Source organism: Rhinopithecus bieti, unplaced genomic scaffold, assembly GCF_001698545.2.
Source record: "Rhinopithecus bieti isolate Rb0 unplaced genomic scaffold, ASM169854v2 scaffold_65275, whole genome shotgun sequence".
NCBI lineage: Eukaryota > Metazoa > Chordata > Mammalia > Primates > Cercopithecidae > Rhinopithecus > Rhinopithecus bieti.
The window spans coordinates 1,486,747-1,503,816 of record NW_016826376.1 but is presented as its reverse complement, the minus strand read 5'-3'; the positions used below and the strand labels follow the sequence as shown (position 1 = coordinate 1,503,816).

General features: G+C 41.1%; 1 protein-coding gene across 2 annotated transcripts in view; it reads left to right on the top strand.

Moving 5' to 3' along the window:
• The first annotated feature begins 6,821 nt into the window (after window positions 1-6,821).
• The window catches only part of IL20RA (interleukin 20 receptor subunit alpha), a 47,062-nt gene continuing 36,813 nt past the window's right edge, over window positions 6,822-17,070 (top strand). For both annotated transcript variants that reach the window (XM_017863436.1, XM_017863435.1), the window contains exon 1: window positions 6,822-7,366. Coding sequence is in view for 1 of the 2 variants with exons in the window: in XM_017863435.1 (XP_017718924.1) it covers window positions 7,294-7,366 (73 nt within the window). In the remaining variant the exon portion in view is untranslated. The remainder of the gene's footprint in view (window positions 7,367-17,070) is intronic.

The window sequence follows — 17,070 nt, the reverse complement described above, 5'->3', positions numbered from 1 at the left end:
AGTAAGTTTATTTGCTTTCAGCCATATATATATATATGTCTATATAAAAATGACCCATCTTTTAAGAAATTGTTTCTCCTTGGTTTCCTCCAGATTAAAGTGACACAAACTTTCTCTCTTTCTCTCTCTCTCTCTCTCTCTCTCTCTCTCTCTCTCTCTTTCTCTCTCTCACACACACACACACACACACACACACACAGAGTACCTTTATATTCTGCAATTTCCAAACAATGGAATATCATTCTCCAATAAAATAAACCAGGGTTCCATGGAAAAATAGCTGGTTTTAGGGCTAGCAGAGATAAATCCAAGACAAGGCTGGAGTCTCTTACATTACCAGAAAGTAAGGAAGTGCTCAGGACAAATCAAAACAGTATGGGGGTATATCAAGACGACACAGGAGTCAACCTGAAAGAGCTCACAATGGCAAAAGCTGGAACAATTTGAGCAAGAAAATAAAGAATGTAGCATTGGACTATAACCCAAAGTATAAAATAAATACATCTGAATCCATAATAATTTAAATAAGTGATTTAAATAAATCAATAAGTAAATAGGGAGAAGGGACCGATCTTCCTTGCAGAAGATTTCCAAATAACATACAAAGATACTTCCTCCCATCAGAAGGGGGAGCTTAATTTTGGCCACCACCACTGTCCCTCCCCAAGGGTAGGTTAGACTTAATGACTGTCTTCTAAAATATAGAGTAGGAAAACATAAAACAATACCTTTACAGTAGAGAAACCTGGCAAACACTTCCTTAAGCAAGTGATGAAGGTTAACATCATTATCAATGTCATGTAATGTTGTATACTCTTGATATGATATGATAAAAAGAGCCCTTCACCTCTGTGGTACTTTTTCAAGAAACCATTAACTCCAGTCTAATCATGAAAAAAAAAAAAAAAAAAAAAAACCATAAACCCAGACTGGGACACATTCTACAGGATACCTGGCCAATATTCCTTAAGACTATCAAAACAAAAAAAAAGGAAGAACTGAGAAACTATCAGACTAAAGTCTGAGGAGACATGCGGACTAAATGTAGCATGATACCCTGGATTGGATCCTGGAACAGAAATAGAAAAGCTAGAGAAATCCTGGCCATGTGTGGTGGTTCACACCTGTAATCCCAGAACTTTGGGAGGCCGGGGCAGGTGGATCACTTGAGGTCAGGAGTTCAAGACCAGCCTGGCCAACATGGTGAAACCCCATCTCTACTAAAATACAAAAATTAGCTGGGCGTGGTGGTGGGTGCCTGTAATCCCAGCTACTCGGAAGGCTGAGGCAAGAGAATCACTTGAACCCTGGAGACAGGTTGCAGTGAGCAAGAGATCATGTCACTACACTCCAGCCTGGGTGACAGAGTGAGACAAAAAGACAAAAAAAAAAAGGAAAGAAAGAAAGAAAGAGAGAGAGAGAGAGAGAGAGAGAGAGAAAGAAAGAAAAGAAAGAAAAGAAAGAAAGAAAGAAAGAAAGAAAGAAAGAAAGAAAGAAAGAAAGAAAGAAAGAAAGAAAGAAAGAAAAAGAAAGAAAGACAGACTAGAGAAATCCAAATAAAATCTAAGTTTGCTTAATAGTAATGTGCCAATGGAAATGGAAGTTTCTTAGTGTTAGAAATGAACCATGGTGATGCAACTGTGTGAGGAGTGTACAGAAGCTCTGCACTACTGCCTTTGAAACTTTTCAGTATACAAGTACAAAATAAAACTAAAAGTTCCTTTTGTTAAAACATGGTATTGGTGCAAAATGGACAAAGAGACCAAAGAATAGACATCTAAAAATGACCCAATACATATATCTTCAATTGACTTTCAACAATAATGGCTAAAGCAATTTAATGTGGAATGAAAGTCTTTTAACAAATAGTACAAAACAGTAAGACATCTATTTGGAAAAAAAAAATCTCTAATCTTTTCTCATACTATATACAAAAATTAGCTCAATGTATTGGAGACCTAATTATAAAAGCTAAAACTACAACATTTCTAGGAAAAACCATCTTTCAACCTTCGGATACACAAAGACTTCTTACGTGAGACCCCACAATCATAAAGAAAAAAATGAAAAACTTGACTATATCAATATTAAAACTTTTGCTCTTACAGACATCATTGTAAAAATGAAAAGGCAAGTGATGAAGTGAGCAAAAATATTCGCAACACACATATCTGACAAAGAACTTGTACCCAGAATATGTAAAGGACATCTACAACTCAATAATGAAACAACCCAAATGTCTATCAACTGGAGAATGGGCAATCAAATGGAGTATATTCAAATAATGAGACGGCAGGGAAACATGGATATGTTCACGTTTCTGGATGGTTTATGCCATAGACTGTCTCCTCTTCCACAGGGTCATTTGCTCCTCACATTGCAATGGTGTTAGACCTGGAGCCATCTGGTCTCATTGAAAGAGTAATAAAATTTATCTCCCCACCATAGCCAAATGTTTATATTCCAGGGTAGGTACTTTCCCCTTTGCCTTCCTGAGAGAATTAATTTACTGTCCAAGAAATGTGTTGACTTTAGGGAGCTAGGGTTTTTCTTCTTCTCTCAGAAGAAGGCAGTGGCAACTAACTGGTATGTAACCTATATAAACTCAATATTAGATTGTCTTTTTATTTTGTTTTTAATTTGTTTGAAGCAATTCATTACATATGCTGGATATCAGGCCTTTGGCAATTATATTCATGCTGTTTTACAGTTCAGACCTCAAAAAACAGTAAGATATCTACATAAAAAAATTAATCTTGACTCTTTTCTCATATACAAAAATTAGCTCAATGTATTATAGACTTAACTATAAAAGCTAAATCATAACATTTTCTCAAGTGTAAAAGGCATATAAGGAAATTATTAAAAGCACAAACTTTGAAAATAGATGAACCAGCATTCAGTTTCCAGTTTCAGTTGCTTATTAAAGGAATGACCTGTCCAAGTCTGTCTCCTTGTTTTGAAACTTGGGGTAATGTGACTAACTCTCAGAATTGTTGTCAGGATTGAAGGAGGTAGTTAGTAAATTTAAATTTCTTAGGTAGGATCTGACTTAAATAAAGAATTCAGTAACTTCATATTATTAGTATGTGTTATCCTTGGAAACCATTTAGGAATTAAACTATTCCATAGAAAAAAATTATTTTTTGTCTATGGCATTAGTGTTTGGGGTGGGAGGTAAGGAGTAGTGGTTTATGGCCTTTTTGATCAGGAAGCTTGGAAGTCCTATACATCAGTTTCCACAAAATTAAGATCTCAATGTGGTAAATCATGACAAGAGGAGTTGTAAAGTTGAGAAGTAGAAGAAAACCTCAATTCAAAAACATCATTTCAGAAATCTCTGAAGGACACACTAAACATTACATTGCCTAGGAAGGCTTAGATGGGGAGGAACCAGGACTGCTGCTTCCCAAAGTTAACAGAGGTGGGTAAGAGGTTAGATGCAAAGGTACTAAGGAAACCCGCTAAGGTGAGTTCTGGGTCACAGATGCAAACAAAAGAAAAACTATTACTCCACTCTTTATTTCAATGCATGGGAAACATCAACTGCATACATGGCAAGTTCTCAGGTCACACTCATCCTGCAGAACCCTAGGCATTCTGAGGACAGAGTGGTGACTCTGTGAATATGTAAAAGCAAGCCTTAGAGGTCAAATTTTGACTGCCTCTGACAAGTGCCAAGGGGAACTTGAAGAGGAAAGGAGAGAGGGGACGAGAGGCATGCAGAAAACTGTTGGTTCTCAAACAAGTGACGGCCCACTCATGGGAGAAGAAACTCCAAGTCGCAGTTACCCCATGCCCTACCCCATTCCCACTTCCCAGCTGGAGGAAAAACTTGGTGGAATAATGAAATGTCACTGTGCAAGTTCAGAAGGCTTAGGAGGTAAGGGAAGGCTTTGTACAAGTTTGCTTTAGCCTCTTGAAGGATCTGAACGATTCATATTTGAACAGAAATGCATAAAAAAGTTAGATATCTAAAAATGATTGGCCCCAAACACTTTTGTAGCAAACATTTACCCTATTTAACCCACAAGACTTAAGATAATAATGATGAAACTAAACTAATACAATTTATAATTAAGAAGTAAGAACAGCAGCAACTCAAGATAATATTGATAATGTACTGATCACACAGAGTCCTTCCTAAAATGTTCTGGGATTACAATGAGTCCAGTTGGGAAAATAGAAACCACACTAGTCATTTCAACAGAAAGAATCTGCTGTAAGGAATTGGTTAAACAAATGTTGGAGTACTAAAAACGTAAAAAGGGGATACTGAGATTGAAAGAGACAGAGTGACCACTAGAAGCAACTACCACCATCAGGGCTAAAGGAACAAAGGGCAGACGTGGGGTTTAGATCCTAGAAGCGAAGCCTCCACGAAACTGGGACTCAGACCTTTGAGAATGGGGCACAGCCTACTCAGTGCTGTTATTTCTCAGGAGATGCAGTGAAGCTGATTCTGGGAGTACAGGAAGAAGCTGGGAACTATAAACAAATGCTCCTGGAACTAGCTGTCCTTGCCAGGGTCAAGAGGCACTGTGGGGCCTTAGTGACAAGAATAGCAAATAAATAGGAAACAAGTCCCTTCTTTCCTCATCCACCTTTCAGGATTCCTTCAGGGCCCCTTTTGGTGGAAAGGAAAAGAACCAGCTAACAAACAAGAAAAGTAGTTTGGGCTGGGCGCGGTGGCTCACACCTGTAATCCCAGCACTTTGGGAGGCCAAGGCATAAGGTCAGGAGATCGAGACCATCCTGGCTAACACGGTGAAACCCCGTCTCTACTAAAACAAAAAATGCAAAAAATCAGCCGGGCGTGGCGGCGGGCGCCTGTAGTCCCAGCTACTCGGGAGGCTGAGGCAGGAGAATGGCGTGAACTCGGGAGGCGGAGCTTGCAGTGAGCCGAGATCGCGCCACCACACTCCAGCCTGGGCGACTGAGCGAGACTCCGTCTCAAAAAAAAAAAAAAGAAAAGTAGTTTGAAGAGGCCTCACGTCAGCACCACGAAGCTAACATCTCAGCCTAAGGGGCCCTCTGACCCAGATTCCTCCTGTTTCTAAGTCTTTCAGGGAGGAGAAAGTAGCATATTTAGGCAACTCAGAAAATCCTGCCCCATCCTCTATCTCCTTATTCCCTCTTTACCAAAAAAGATCTTTTTTTAATACTGAAGACCCCCTTTTTAAAAAAAAAGAAAGAAAGAAAGAAAAGAAAGAAAAGAAAAAGAAAACAATAGTTGCTCTAATTGGAGTATCATTTCCCTTTATTGGAGCATTTGAAAACAGGCATTTAAGGGCAAAAGAGATGGAACACATCTGAGGTAAATTGTGTATCTCTCTACAGGCTGTGCCCAACCTTTAGAACCACCTAGAAAGGTACAAAGCTGCGAGCCTCTCTCGGATTTTTCATATAGTATTTCAAGACTTACCTCTTAATTGCACTCTTCCCTGCTCCCATTATGAAGAGCATGGAACCTAGAACACACTGCCTTGTGTGGAAGTCCACACACCACTGGTCACAGGCCACTCACAGGTTTGGGGGACTTCACGCTGATTCCTAGACTTTCTGAGTTTCCCTTGCCTCATCTGAAAACTGGGCCAGGACCTAATTGCAGGTTGTGAGAGTTGAATGAAATCAAATTTGGTCAATGACAGACTGCATATACAAAGGTGGTCCCATAAGATTATAATGGAGCCGAAACATTCCTATTGTCTCTAAAGACCTTCCAGGAAGACAAGATGTGGAGGTGGCATCAGTGGCACTGACAGTCCTGACCCTGTGCAGGCCTAGGCTAATGTGTGTGGTTGTGCCTTAGTTTATAACAAAAAATAAAAGAAAAAGAAAAATAGAAAAAGCTTATAGAAAGAACACAAAGAAAAAATATTTTCATACTGCTGCACAATGTGTTTGTGTTTTAAGTTAAACGTTATTACAAGTCAAAAAGTTTAGGTCGGGTGTGGTGGTTCACGCCTGTAATGCCAGCACTTTGGGAGGCCAAGTTGGGTAGATCACCTGAGGTCAGGAGCTCGAGACCAGCCTGACCAACATGGCAAAACTCAGTCTCTACTAAAAATACAAACAAACAAACAAACAAATAGCCGGGCGTGGAGGCACCCACATGTAATCCCAGCTACTCTGGAGGCTGAGGCAGGAGAATCATCAGAATCGGAAGGTAGAGATTGCAGTGAGCCGAGATTGTGGCACTGCACTCCAGCCTGGGCTACAGAGCAAGGCTCCGTCTCAAAAATAAATAAATAAATAAATAAATAAATAAATAAAGTTTAAAAGATTTAAAAGTAGAAAGTAAAAAATCATAGTAAGCGAAGGTTAATTTATTATTATTGAAGAAATAATTTTTAATAAATTTAGCATAGCCTAAGTGTAATACAGTGTTTACACAGCCTATAGTAGTACACAGCGATGTCCTAGGCGTTCACATTCACTCACCACTCACCAACTTAGCCAGAACGACTTCCAGTCCTGCAAGCTCCATTCATGGAAAGTGCCCTATACTGTACTTTTGCTGTACCTTTTCTACGTTCAGACATGTTTAGATACACAAATATTTACCATTGTGTTACAACGGCCTGCAGTATTCAGCATGGTCACTTGCTGTACAGGTTTGTAGCCTAGGTGCAACAACAGCCTATACCATAGAGCCTAGGCGTGTAAGAGGCTATACCATATAGGTGTGTGTAAGTACACTCTAAGATGTTCACACAAGAAACTCGCCTAAGACGCATTTCTCAGGAGGTAATCCTGTCATCTTAAATGATGCATGACTGTAAGATCTACGGCTGAGTGCCTAACTGTATATTGAGAAATAACTCTCCATTTCATCCGTCTTCCGGTATTGAACTTGAAGTGACCATCAGACCGGCCTAAATACCAGAAACTCTTTGCAATGCGCTCACCTCGCTCATTACCAGAAGGTTTTACCTGCCTAGTGACTCGGTTGGTCTGGGCATGAGCCCGGAGAGGTGGAAACTTTCAGCGTCTCAGGACTGACAGTCGAGTGGCTGGGAACTATAAATCCGCGAGAACTGCCCTCGCGCTGCCATCTAGCTGGCTAGTCGGGGGCGCGCGCGTGGGGGCTGCGCGAGTCGCTCGCACCGAGTTCCTGGGGAAGCCAGGGAGACGCGGCCGCGGCGCCTCGGTCCTGGGCCTCGGGTCGCCTGAAGCGCCGCGCGCAGAGCGTCGGGAGAGAAGGAGGCGCCGCGCCGACGCGCTTGGCTCCAGCGGGCACGGGACGGAGCAGTCTGCTGCCCCCCGACATATGACCCAGCCCCGACGCCCATGCGGGCTCCCAGCAGCCCGGCCCTGCGGCCGTTGCTGCTGCTGCTTCTGGCGGCGCCGTGGGGACGGGCAGGTAGGTGGGTCACGCCGCCAGTGCGGGTCGGGGATGTCTCCGGGCCGGGGCCCCGCCGGGCAGAGCGCGCGGCCGAGGTCTCCCCTCCCGCTCGCCGGCCGGGTTTCGCTTTCGTGCAGGCGGAGTACGAGGTGCGCGGGGGCCGGCGTTTTCAGCCCAGGGGTGCGGGAAGCCCGGGGGACACTCGCCGCCGCCGCGCGCACCCTGGCTCGGGGTCAAGTTTGCAGGTCTCCGCGCTCCGCACTTTCAGTCTGGAGGATTGAGGTGGGGTGGCGGGAGTTCGTTCGGGGGCGCTCTGCGCGGTGCCTACAGCCTTTAACTTGCGGTCGGGGACGGTAACCATGCGGGGCCCCTAGCCGGCGCGTCCCAGACTCCCGCCACCATCGCCGCGGCCGCGCCGAGGCGCCCCTGTAGATTCCGCGTCTGGGCCGCCGGGCCCCGCGGTCCTGCAAGCCGCGCGTTGCGAGATCCGCGCTTTAAAAACCAAACTCACTGAGAGGGTCAGCCCCGAAGGAACGGGATCCATAAAGACGCAGCTTCTTAAAGTAAGCTCCCCCTGCCCTGGGTACGCCGTTGTTTCCTTTGCAGTTATGACCATGTACAGACAGTGCTCTTTGATTTTTCAGAAATAACAAAAGATTTAACTCGTTTACGACGTAAGGTAACTGAAGAGCTCTTTCGTTTTGTTTGGTTTTTAAGTTTAAACTCTCTACCAGTTGGAATCCAGTAAACCAGAATGATTCACCTGATTGCTTTTTTTCCTGTATTTCTCGTATATGAGAAAAAAGATTTTTTTAAAAAAACAGAAAAACAAAAAACAAGATATCCGGGATCCTTTTTTAAAAAAATTATTTTAAAAAACAACAACAAAGCTTCTCCAAATACTGTGCTTTGTAGACACTTGGTTCAGGCCCCCGCTGTCTTTTAACCCAGAACTGAACAGTAAGAGTGAATGCAGGAAGAAAGTTGACGGTGAATCTGGAGTCCTTGGTAGTTAAAGAAGAAGTTAAGTTCAATATAGTTACAATGGTAAGAAAAGTATGCACACAGATCTTGGAGAGATTTTCAGTGATAGCTATTATACATAAAATATTTTATCTTCTAAATTTATCAGAAGTTATAGTTATTTTGCCTTTTAATATTCGCTGATAAGCTGAATGGGAAGAAACGACTGACCGGCAAATATTGAGCCTTCAACTAACAGACAGAAATTTGTTTTTATTTTTAATCGAAGAGAGAAGGCTGGGCGCCGTGGCTCACACCTGTAATCCTAATACTTTGGGAGACAGAGGCATAGGTGGGAGGATTGCTTGAGGCCAGGAGTTTCAGACCAGCCTGGGCAACATAGGGAGACCCCCTGTCTATACTAAAATTAAAAAAAAAAAAACAAAAAACTAGCCAGACATGGTGGCAAACACCTATAGTCCTAGCTACTCCATGTGCCCAGGAGTTCCAAACTGAAGTGAGTTATGATCACACCACTGCACTCCAGTCTGGGCAAGGGTAAGACCCTGTCTTTGTGGGGGGGAGGGGGAACAAAGAAAGAGAGAAAGAGAAATAAAATTGTTGGGTGCTGACATTACCAGGTAGTAATATTCTTGACTTCAAAACAAAATTCGCAAAAGAAACAATAAGAATGCTTTTCTGACCCAAGAGACCTGGATACTTTCTTAGCTCTTCTTAGGGTGTTCCTGTCCTCTCCTGGGTCTTTGGGCTAAGGTCTAAGGACTGCTGGGAAGACCTCCTTAGAAGCTGTATGTAGTTACCTGGATACTACCTGCTCTTAATTGAAGGTGTATCTACAATGTCTTCTGTACAATATGGGCTTACTAAGAGTTCTATGACTTTGCCACTCTCAGGTAGATTAATGCTTTAATGCTCTCATTTTTTGAACTTTTAAAAAATTTCATCTCGCAGCTCAGTGCCAGATCAGGCTGTAAAATACCAAAACATCCAAAGAGGAAAAAAAAAAAAAAATTTGGCATGTCATGAACCTTGTAGGGAAATCGTGGTATTTCATTTCAAATAAAGTTGTAATGGAATTCAGAATGTCTATGCGGCTCCCTCAAGGCAGGTGCAAGACACTGTCATTCACTCTTGGACCCCTGCAGGGACAGAATTTCACAGGGAAGTTTATCCTTACGGCTTATCAAACTCTACGCTGTTGGCCTATCCCATATCCTGTCCTCAGGAAAGATAAAGAACCATGGTTAGCATAACATAAACAGGCATTTAAAGTCACTAAGATAGAGTGGGAGACGATGACTTCTCAGGTCATGTGTCTCCTCTGCTCAAAGCCCTTCAGAGGCTTCTACTGTTCCTGGAATCATTCTCAATTCTTCTACAAGATCCTGTGTGGCCAGTTCCTGTCTGTCTCTCCAGCATTATCTCACACCACCTAGTTCCTGCTCTCCTGGCCTTTTTCTACTTTCAGAGCAAGCCAAAGTGTTTCCCATCTCACTCATACTGGCAGCTCCTCCGGAAGTTCCTACTGGAGATTCATACTGGCAGCCCCTCTGCTAGAATGCCACTGTCCCACTCTATCTGCAGCTAACTCCTGCTCAGACTTTGGCCTTTCACTGCCAATGTGCTTCCCTCAGGAAGGTCTTCCCTAGGGAGTTGAACAATGAAAACACATGGACACAGGGAGGGGAACATCACCCACCGGGGCCTGTCAGGGGTGGGGGCTAGGGGAGGGATCGCATTAGGAGAAATACCCAATGTAGATGACAGATTGATAGGTGCAACAAACCACCATGGCACATGTATACCTATGTAAGAAACCTGCATGTTCTGCACGTGTATTCCAGAACTTAAAGTATATATATATCAAACAAACAACCAAAAACAACAGGGTCTTCCCTAAATCCCCAAAGAGGAAAAAAGTACATCTTATGATGTTTATTAACAAATAAACCTAACTTTAGTTTTGGAGCTTTAGATTGCAATCTAAATATTAAAACAACTATGCTTATTAGAATGAATTAATGGAGTGAGAGTATTTGTCAGAATGTCTCTTCTTTGATACAAACATGGCAACATTCAGTATTTTATTTCACTGAGAAGTTATTCCTGGAAATACTTCACTCACACACACACATACACAGAAACATAAATGATTCCAGTGAACTAATTAAACTTGCAGAATTATTTTCTTTTTTTAACTTTTAATTTTGAACTAATTTGGGACTTGCAGAAAAGTTTCAGAAACAGCACAAAGAATTCCCATATCCCCCTCACCTAGTTTCCCGCAATTAGAACATCTTATGTAACCATTGTACAGTGTTCAGAACCAGGAAATTAACGCTGGTATAACACTACTTACTAAACTATAGACCTTGTTGGAGTTTCACCCGTTTTTCCAATAATGCCCTTTTTCTGTTTCAGGATCCAATCCAGGATCTCCCTTTACGTTTAGTGATCATGTCCCCTTAGTCTCCTCCAATTGGGGACAGTTCCTCAGCCTTTCTTTGCTTTCATGATCTTGATCCTTTTGAAAAGTCCCGGTTACCTCTTCCTTAGAATATCCCTCAGTTTGGGTTCATGTAAAGTTTCCTCAAGCTTAGAATGAGGTTATTCCATTTTGGCAAAAATGCCACATAAATTGTCACTTCAAAGGATTTGTAATATCAACATGTCTTCTTAATGGTGATGTTAACCTTGATCACTTGGTTAAGGTGGTCTCTTCAGAGTTTCTTACTATAAAGTTACCATTTTTCACTTTGTGACTAATAAATATTTTGCAGAGAGATACTTTGAGATTATGCAAAAATCCTGCTTCTCGCCAAACTCACACCCAACTAGTTTTAGTATCTATTGGTGGATTTTGACTGCAACAACTACTATGTCTAGTAGTGCTTTTTATTTCACTCTTTTCTTCCACATTTATTCATTGGAATTCTGTTGCAAGGAAGGGCCATCTTTTTTGCCTTTTTAGTTACTTATTCAGTTGGTTAGGTATATCAGTGTGGACTCCTGGATGTGTCTTATTCTTTCATTTATAATCCAGTACTATCATTATCAGTTTTATTGCTCATGCTGTTCCAGCTTTGGCCACTAAGAGTTCCTTCAGTTTGGCTTCTGTGTCCCTCGGAGGAACCCCATCTTTTTTGAGCACTTCATTAACTTTCTAGCACCAACAGCATTCCAGACTCATCTGTGTTTTCCCTGCCCCAGGCCTGGAATTAATGACTTCCTTAGGAAGCTCTGGTTCCTTCTATTGGAGAAAGGTGTTTAGAAACTAAGATTTGGGTGTGAGGCATGCTTATTGCTACTGGGATGTTGTTTCTAGGTGCTTTCTCAGAGCTGAGAAATATGTGTGTGTAGACTAACCTAGTTATACACACACATCTATATTTCTGTATCTGTCTCTGGGTGTGTATATATATTTAAGACCGTGAGTTTATAATGGTGCCACCAATTTCAACCTAACAGTCAAGGTTCATTCTAGCCCTCCTGTTTCATTTATAGCTTCTTTGTCTAACGGTGAGAAACCCAGATGTCATTATCTACAATAGACGTATTTGCCTAATTCTAATATAGTTTCAGGATTGCTAACTCATGCTGCTATGTGAAAAACATGTACTTACTAAATTATAGCCTTTATGTACAGTTTTCTTGTCTTAAGCTTTATAATATCCAGTGAAGATACTATTGACCAAAGTTACCTGGGTTAGTCCTTTTTTTTTCTTTACTCCTTTTGGTGTGGTTATTCTATCCATTTGGGAGAAGTTCAGTTCATTTGTTAAACTGCTTGTATTACAATTTGGGATCCCCCCATGCTAGTTGTTTTGTTTGTGGCGTTTGGGGTATTAGGCAGCTAGGTGAAATAATTACTGTGCTTATAAAAGTCAGAACTATATAAAAAGGTTTTCTCAGAGAACTGTGGCTCCCTCCTGATCCTTACTACTCCCTTTCTATTCCTCACCATACCACCACCTCTTTCCCATTACACTATAAATGTGATTATGATGTTGTGCTTACACTGTCATTGTGATATTCTGACAGCATTTCTACTTTGTTCTTGGTCCACATTCCATGCCATCTCCTTCATTTCTTGTTTATTTTTTCTGAATTTCTTTTGCACCAATGAGCAAATATGTGTATGCTTTAAGATCCAGGTCTAAATCTGATATCTGTACTGTAGCTAATGGAGGATTTGTTCGCTCAAGTGTTCTTTTTATCAAAAAAGCGTGTCTTCTTTTTCAGCCTCTCTCCTATTGCCTTTCAAGCAGATTTGGGGTAATTTCTTATCTATAGATTTGCAGGCCTCGCCATCTATCAGCTCGAGGCCCAGCCCCAGCCTCCCCAGACAGTATCAAGTACCCAACATCCAAGCGTATGCCTATAGGTATATCCAGCCTCACTTCTCACAATGTGTACTCCTCCTGCCTGGAACTACTCAGCTTCCTATAGAATGAATTCTGGAAAGGCAGTATTCGCAACCTGGAGAGCAGTTAAGGAGATTGGTTTCCCATGGGAAGTGGCGTGGAATAGGAACGAGGTAGTAGTCCTGAGGAGGAAGCACCGCTTCCCTGATTATACCTTTTCGTTTAGCTCTGACTCTTAGAACCATGAGGTAGGATGTATATATTTAATTTACTTATAAACTGTGGGTAAAGACAATAGGCAAGTGGGATTACTGCTGTAAAATTAAGATCTCAGTATAAACATTTCAACATAAAACATTTCCTGTTTTTATAATTTTTTAATACTGCGTGTCTCTATGTTGCCTTTTTTAGTGCTTGGCATAGTATTTTTCACAAAATGGTTATTCAGTAAAGTTGTATGGTTTGCTTAAAAGCAACTTTCATTATATGCGTGACATTTTAAAAATGACTTTCTATTGCACCATTTTCTTCAAAGTACAATTTTACCAGGTGTCATTGACATGTTGACTTCCATATTGATTTAAAAAAAATGATCATCTGAGGCTTAAGGCAGCATATATTTTATGGAGTAAAACCACGTTATCCATCTTAATTATAACATTATACTTTTGCTATCATCATGATGTTCTGACAGCATTTTTACATGTTCTTAGTCTACAGTTTATGACTACATGACACAAAATTTGGTATCAGAAACATGAATTAAATCACTTTAATCAATTCCAAGATCTATCAATTACATATAAAACTGGAGAACAAGGCCGAGGGTAATGGCTCATGCCTGTAATCCCAGACCTTTGGGAGGTTGAGGCAGGAGGGTCACTTGAGGCCAGGAATTTGAGAGCAGCCTGGGAGAGAACCCATCTCTACAAAAAAAAAATTTTTTTTAAATAGCCAGCTTTGGTAATGCCTAGCTACTTGGGAAGCTGAGGCAGGAGGATCACTTGAGCCTGGGAATTTGAGGCTACAGTGAGATATGATCTCACCACTGCAACTCCAGCCTGGGCAACAGAGCAAGATTCTGTCTTAAAAAAAAAAAAAAAAAGGAGAATGAAAGAACTATAGAAAGAAAGCATGCTGGTCAGAGACATTAAAATTAAATACTTCTTCTGCTTTATCTTTCAGAATTCCTTTTGATGTAGAAACCCAGAGTTGACAGGACCTTAAAGGTCACCTCACCCAGCTGCCACTCTCTTGATTGTCCTCTGCAGCATCACTTCCAAGTAATGACCTGTCTGCTATGTGAGCACCTCTCATCACAGGATACTCACTACCCTGCACCCAGGCAGGCAGGATGTCCTGTCACTGCAGATTTCAACTATTAAAAAGTTCTTTCATAAAATGAGCTGAGCCTTGATCCTTCAATTTTCACTTATTGTTAGTCTTCATTCTAAGCTGATGAAGTCATACTGGACAAGTTGTTCAGGTCATTGAATGCAACCATCACATTTCCTCTGTGTCTTCTTTCCTCTCCAGAAAACCACTTCCCCAGAAAACTGCCAGGCGCCTTCTCTCTCCCAGTATTTCCAGTGTATGTTCCAGTTTGTTTGCAACCTCTTGGGCTGACTTCCTATAGATCATGATGAGGCTGCTGGTCTACAACATTCTAAACACTGAACCTTGGAAGGTTCATTTACCCTCCAGTGATTCAGCATCGGATTCTTGATGAACGCAGGCCTCTGATGTCTAAAAGGCACCCTCCTTCCTTATCTTTGTTGTCATCTGTGAGACACAGACCCTCATTCAAATGCAGAATTTCATATTGCTCTGGAGGTGATTTTGTTTCTGTTTGCTTCTTACAGTATAGAGAATGAAAGTATGGCATAGTGTTTTATCTAGAACTTATGATGATGGTGTTAATTGCAACTAAGGCTACTCTTTTCTGAAAGGACAATTTTTATTGACTATAAATATCTATACGAAATTGGGTCTGTTTTTTGAGGGTAGTGATCCCTGCATGACACTTTGCACCACCAAAATGGATACTCAATTACTACCCACTGTTCAAGCAAATGCCAACTCTACCCACATACACAGAGAAAAGGTATACTTTGTCCTGTACAGACTTGTGGGGAAGCTTTGTTTGTACTTCTTGATTTCAACATATATATCATGTCTACTTTTCACCCAGCTTCCTCTCAGCTGGATAATCCAAAGTTCCATTCCATACAGCTACATTTGCATTTCAATGACGTGGGATATTTTGGCAGCTATATGCTCCTAGTTAAACCATTTGTTTACATTATCAACCCTATGTAAATGTCCTCCTTACCAACTTTGCAGGATTGTCTTTTGTTTTTGTTTTTTTGCTCAATATCAATCCCCTCATCTTCACTTTCAGGAGACTCCAGCAGCTCTTAGAGCATTCATTTTTCTTTTCAGTAAACATTGTGCTCATTGTTGAGGAAAGATACAAGCAAGCAACAGACACCTAGTCTATTGGCTTCTCAAGGCTGCCATGGCAAAATGCCACAAACTGGGTGACTTAAAATAACACAACTTTATTGCCTCACAGTCCTGGAGCCTGGAAGTCTGAAACCAAGGTGTCAGCAGGGTGGATTCTTTCTGAAGACTGTGAGGGAGAATCCATTCTGTGCCTCTTCGAGCTTCTGGTGGTGCTGGCAATCTTAGGCACCCCTTGACTTGTAGACACAACACCCTGATATCTCCCCGATCTTCACATGGCATTCTTCCTGTTTGCCTTCACATAGTCTTCCAGAAGACTCTGTGCATGTCCGTCTGTGTTCAGATTTACCTTTTTATGAGGACACCAGTCATACTTTATTTCGGCCCACCCTAGTGACCTCATTGTAGCTTGCTCATCTCTCTAAAGACCTTATTTCTGAGTGAGATCCCTTTCTAAAGTACCGAAGTTAGGATGTCAACGTATTTCTTCTGGGCAACATAGTCCAACTCATCACATCTACCATACCCTCAAAGACTTACAGAGTAGCAAGCAGGATCTGTGGGCTTGGCATCTATGGTGGAAAAGAATCTGTTTTCTCAGCCACATGCAGTGGTTCCTCCTCTCCAGCATGTTTCGGAGTCTGTGTCCAGTGAAGGAAAACTTTTGCAGAAGGGTCAGAGCTGAAAGCCTCTACTGATAATGTTGAGGGCCCGGTCGAGGTCTCTTCTCTTGTGCTTTCCATAACTTGACCATAAGGCAGAACTGTCAGTGGTTACTTAATAAGACTAAAGACCTTTAAATTTATCCAGCAGAAAAGCTCACTCTTCTGAGATCTCTGCCTCATATCTTGCCTGCTTTAGGGAGCACTTGCCCTGAGAAATCCTCTGCCTTGTTCCAACAAAGACCGTTTTCATATCTAAGGTATAACTACCCATAGTCTTCCAGCCCAGCATCCCTCTCCATTTCCAACGAACCTATCTATGTTGCAGAATGTCTATGAATTATCTACTAAATGCTCAACTTGTTATTTTTTAAAATTAGCTTATCAATTTTAAGTGCAAAGTAGAATATCACATGCAGCCCATAATTTAGGGGAATGAGGTATTTGAAGTGATCAGATTTAACAAAATAGGATTACCTTAATACCCCATGCCTCCATTTTGAGTTTTCAAAAAGTTTAACTATATCCCAACTCAATATGATTTCTAAATAATCCTTCGAGTGCTTTTTGTTCACTCATTCATTCAGTGTCATCCTTTTATATATATGAGGAGCTGCTCTAGGCTTCAGGGTAAACAAGAAAACAAGGTCCCTTTCTTCATTTAGTCTTCAGAGAAATATAGACAAGTGATTGCATTAAAATATAAATGCCAGAATTGAGGACAACAGTTTCTTTAGAGGCTTAGGATAACACAGCTGATCTAATAATGGTGTCAGGCAGGTCTTCCTACAGGAAGGTCCTTTCAACTGAGACTTATAAGAGTTGTTGGTTAATTAATATACATGTATGTATATGTATATATCACATCACATTCTTCTTACTCAAGGATAAAAGGTGAATCAGAAAAGAAACTTGATATCCAAGTAAATGCCTTTCTATGAATAAATGCCTTAAATACTGTTAGGAAAAACCATAGTAATGCAATCAGTAGTCATAAATAGGTTGCCATCTGTATTATATAAAATATTTATAATTCAATATAAATTTAGGTCTTTTTAAAAATGTGGTACATATACACCATGGAATACTACGCAGCCATAAAAACGAATGGGATCATGTCCTTTTGCAGGGACATGGATGAAGCTGGAATTCATTATCCTAAGCAAACTAACACAGGAACAGAAAACCAAACACCACATACTCTCACTCTTTTTTTTTCTTTTTTTGAGATGGAGTCTCGCTCTGT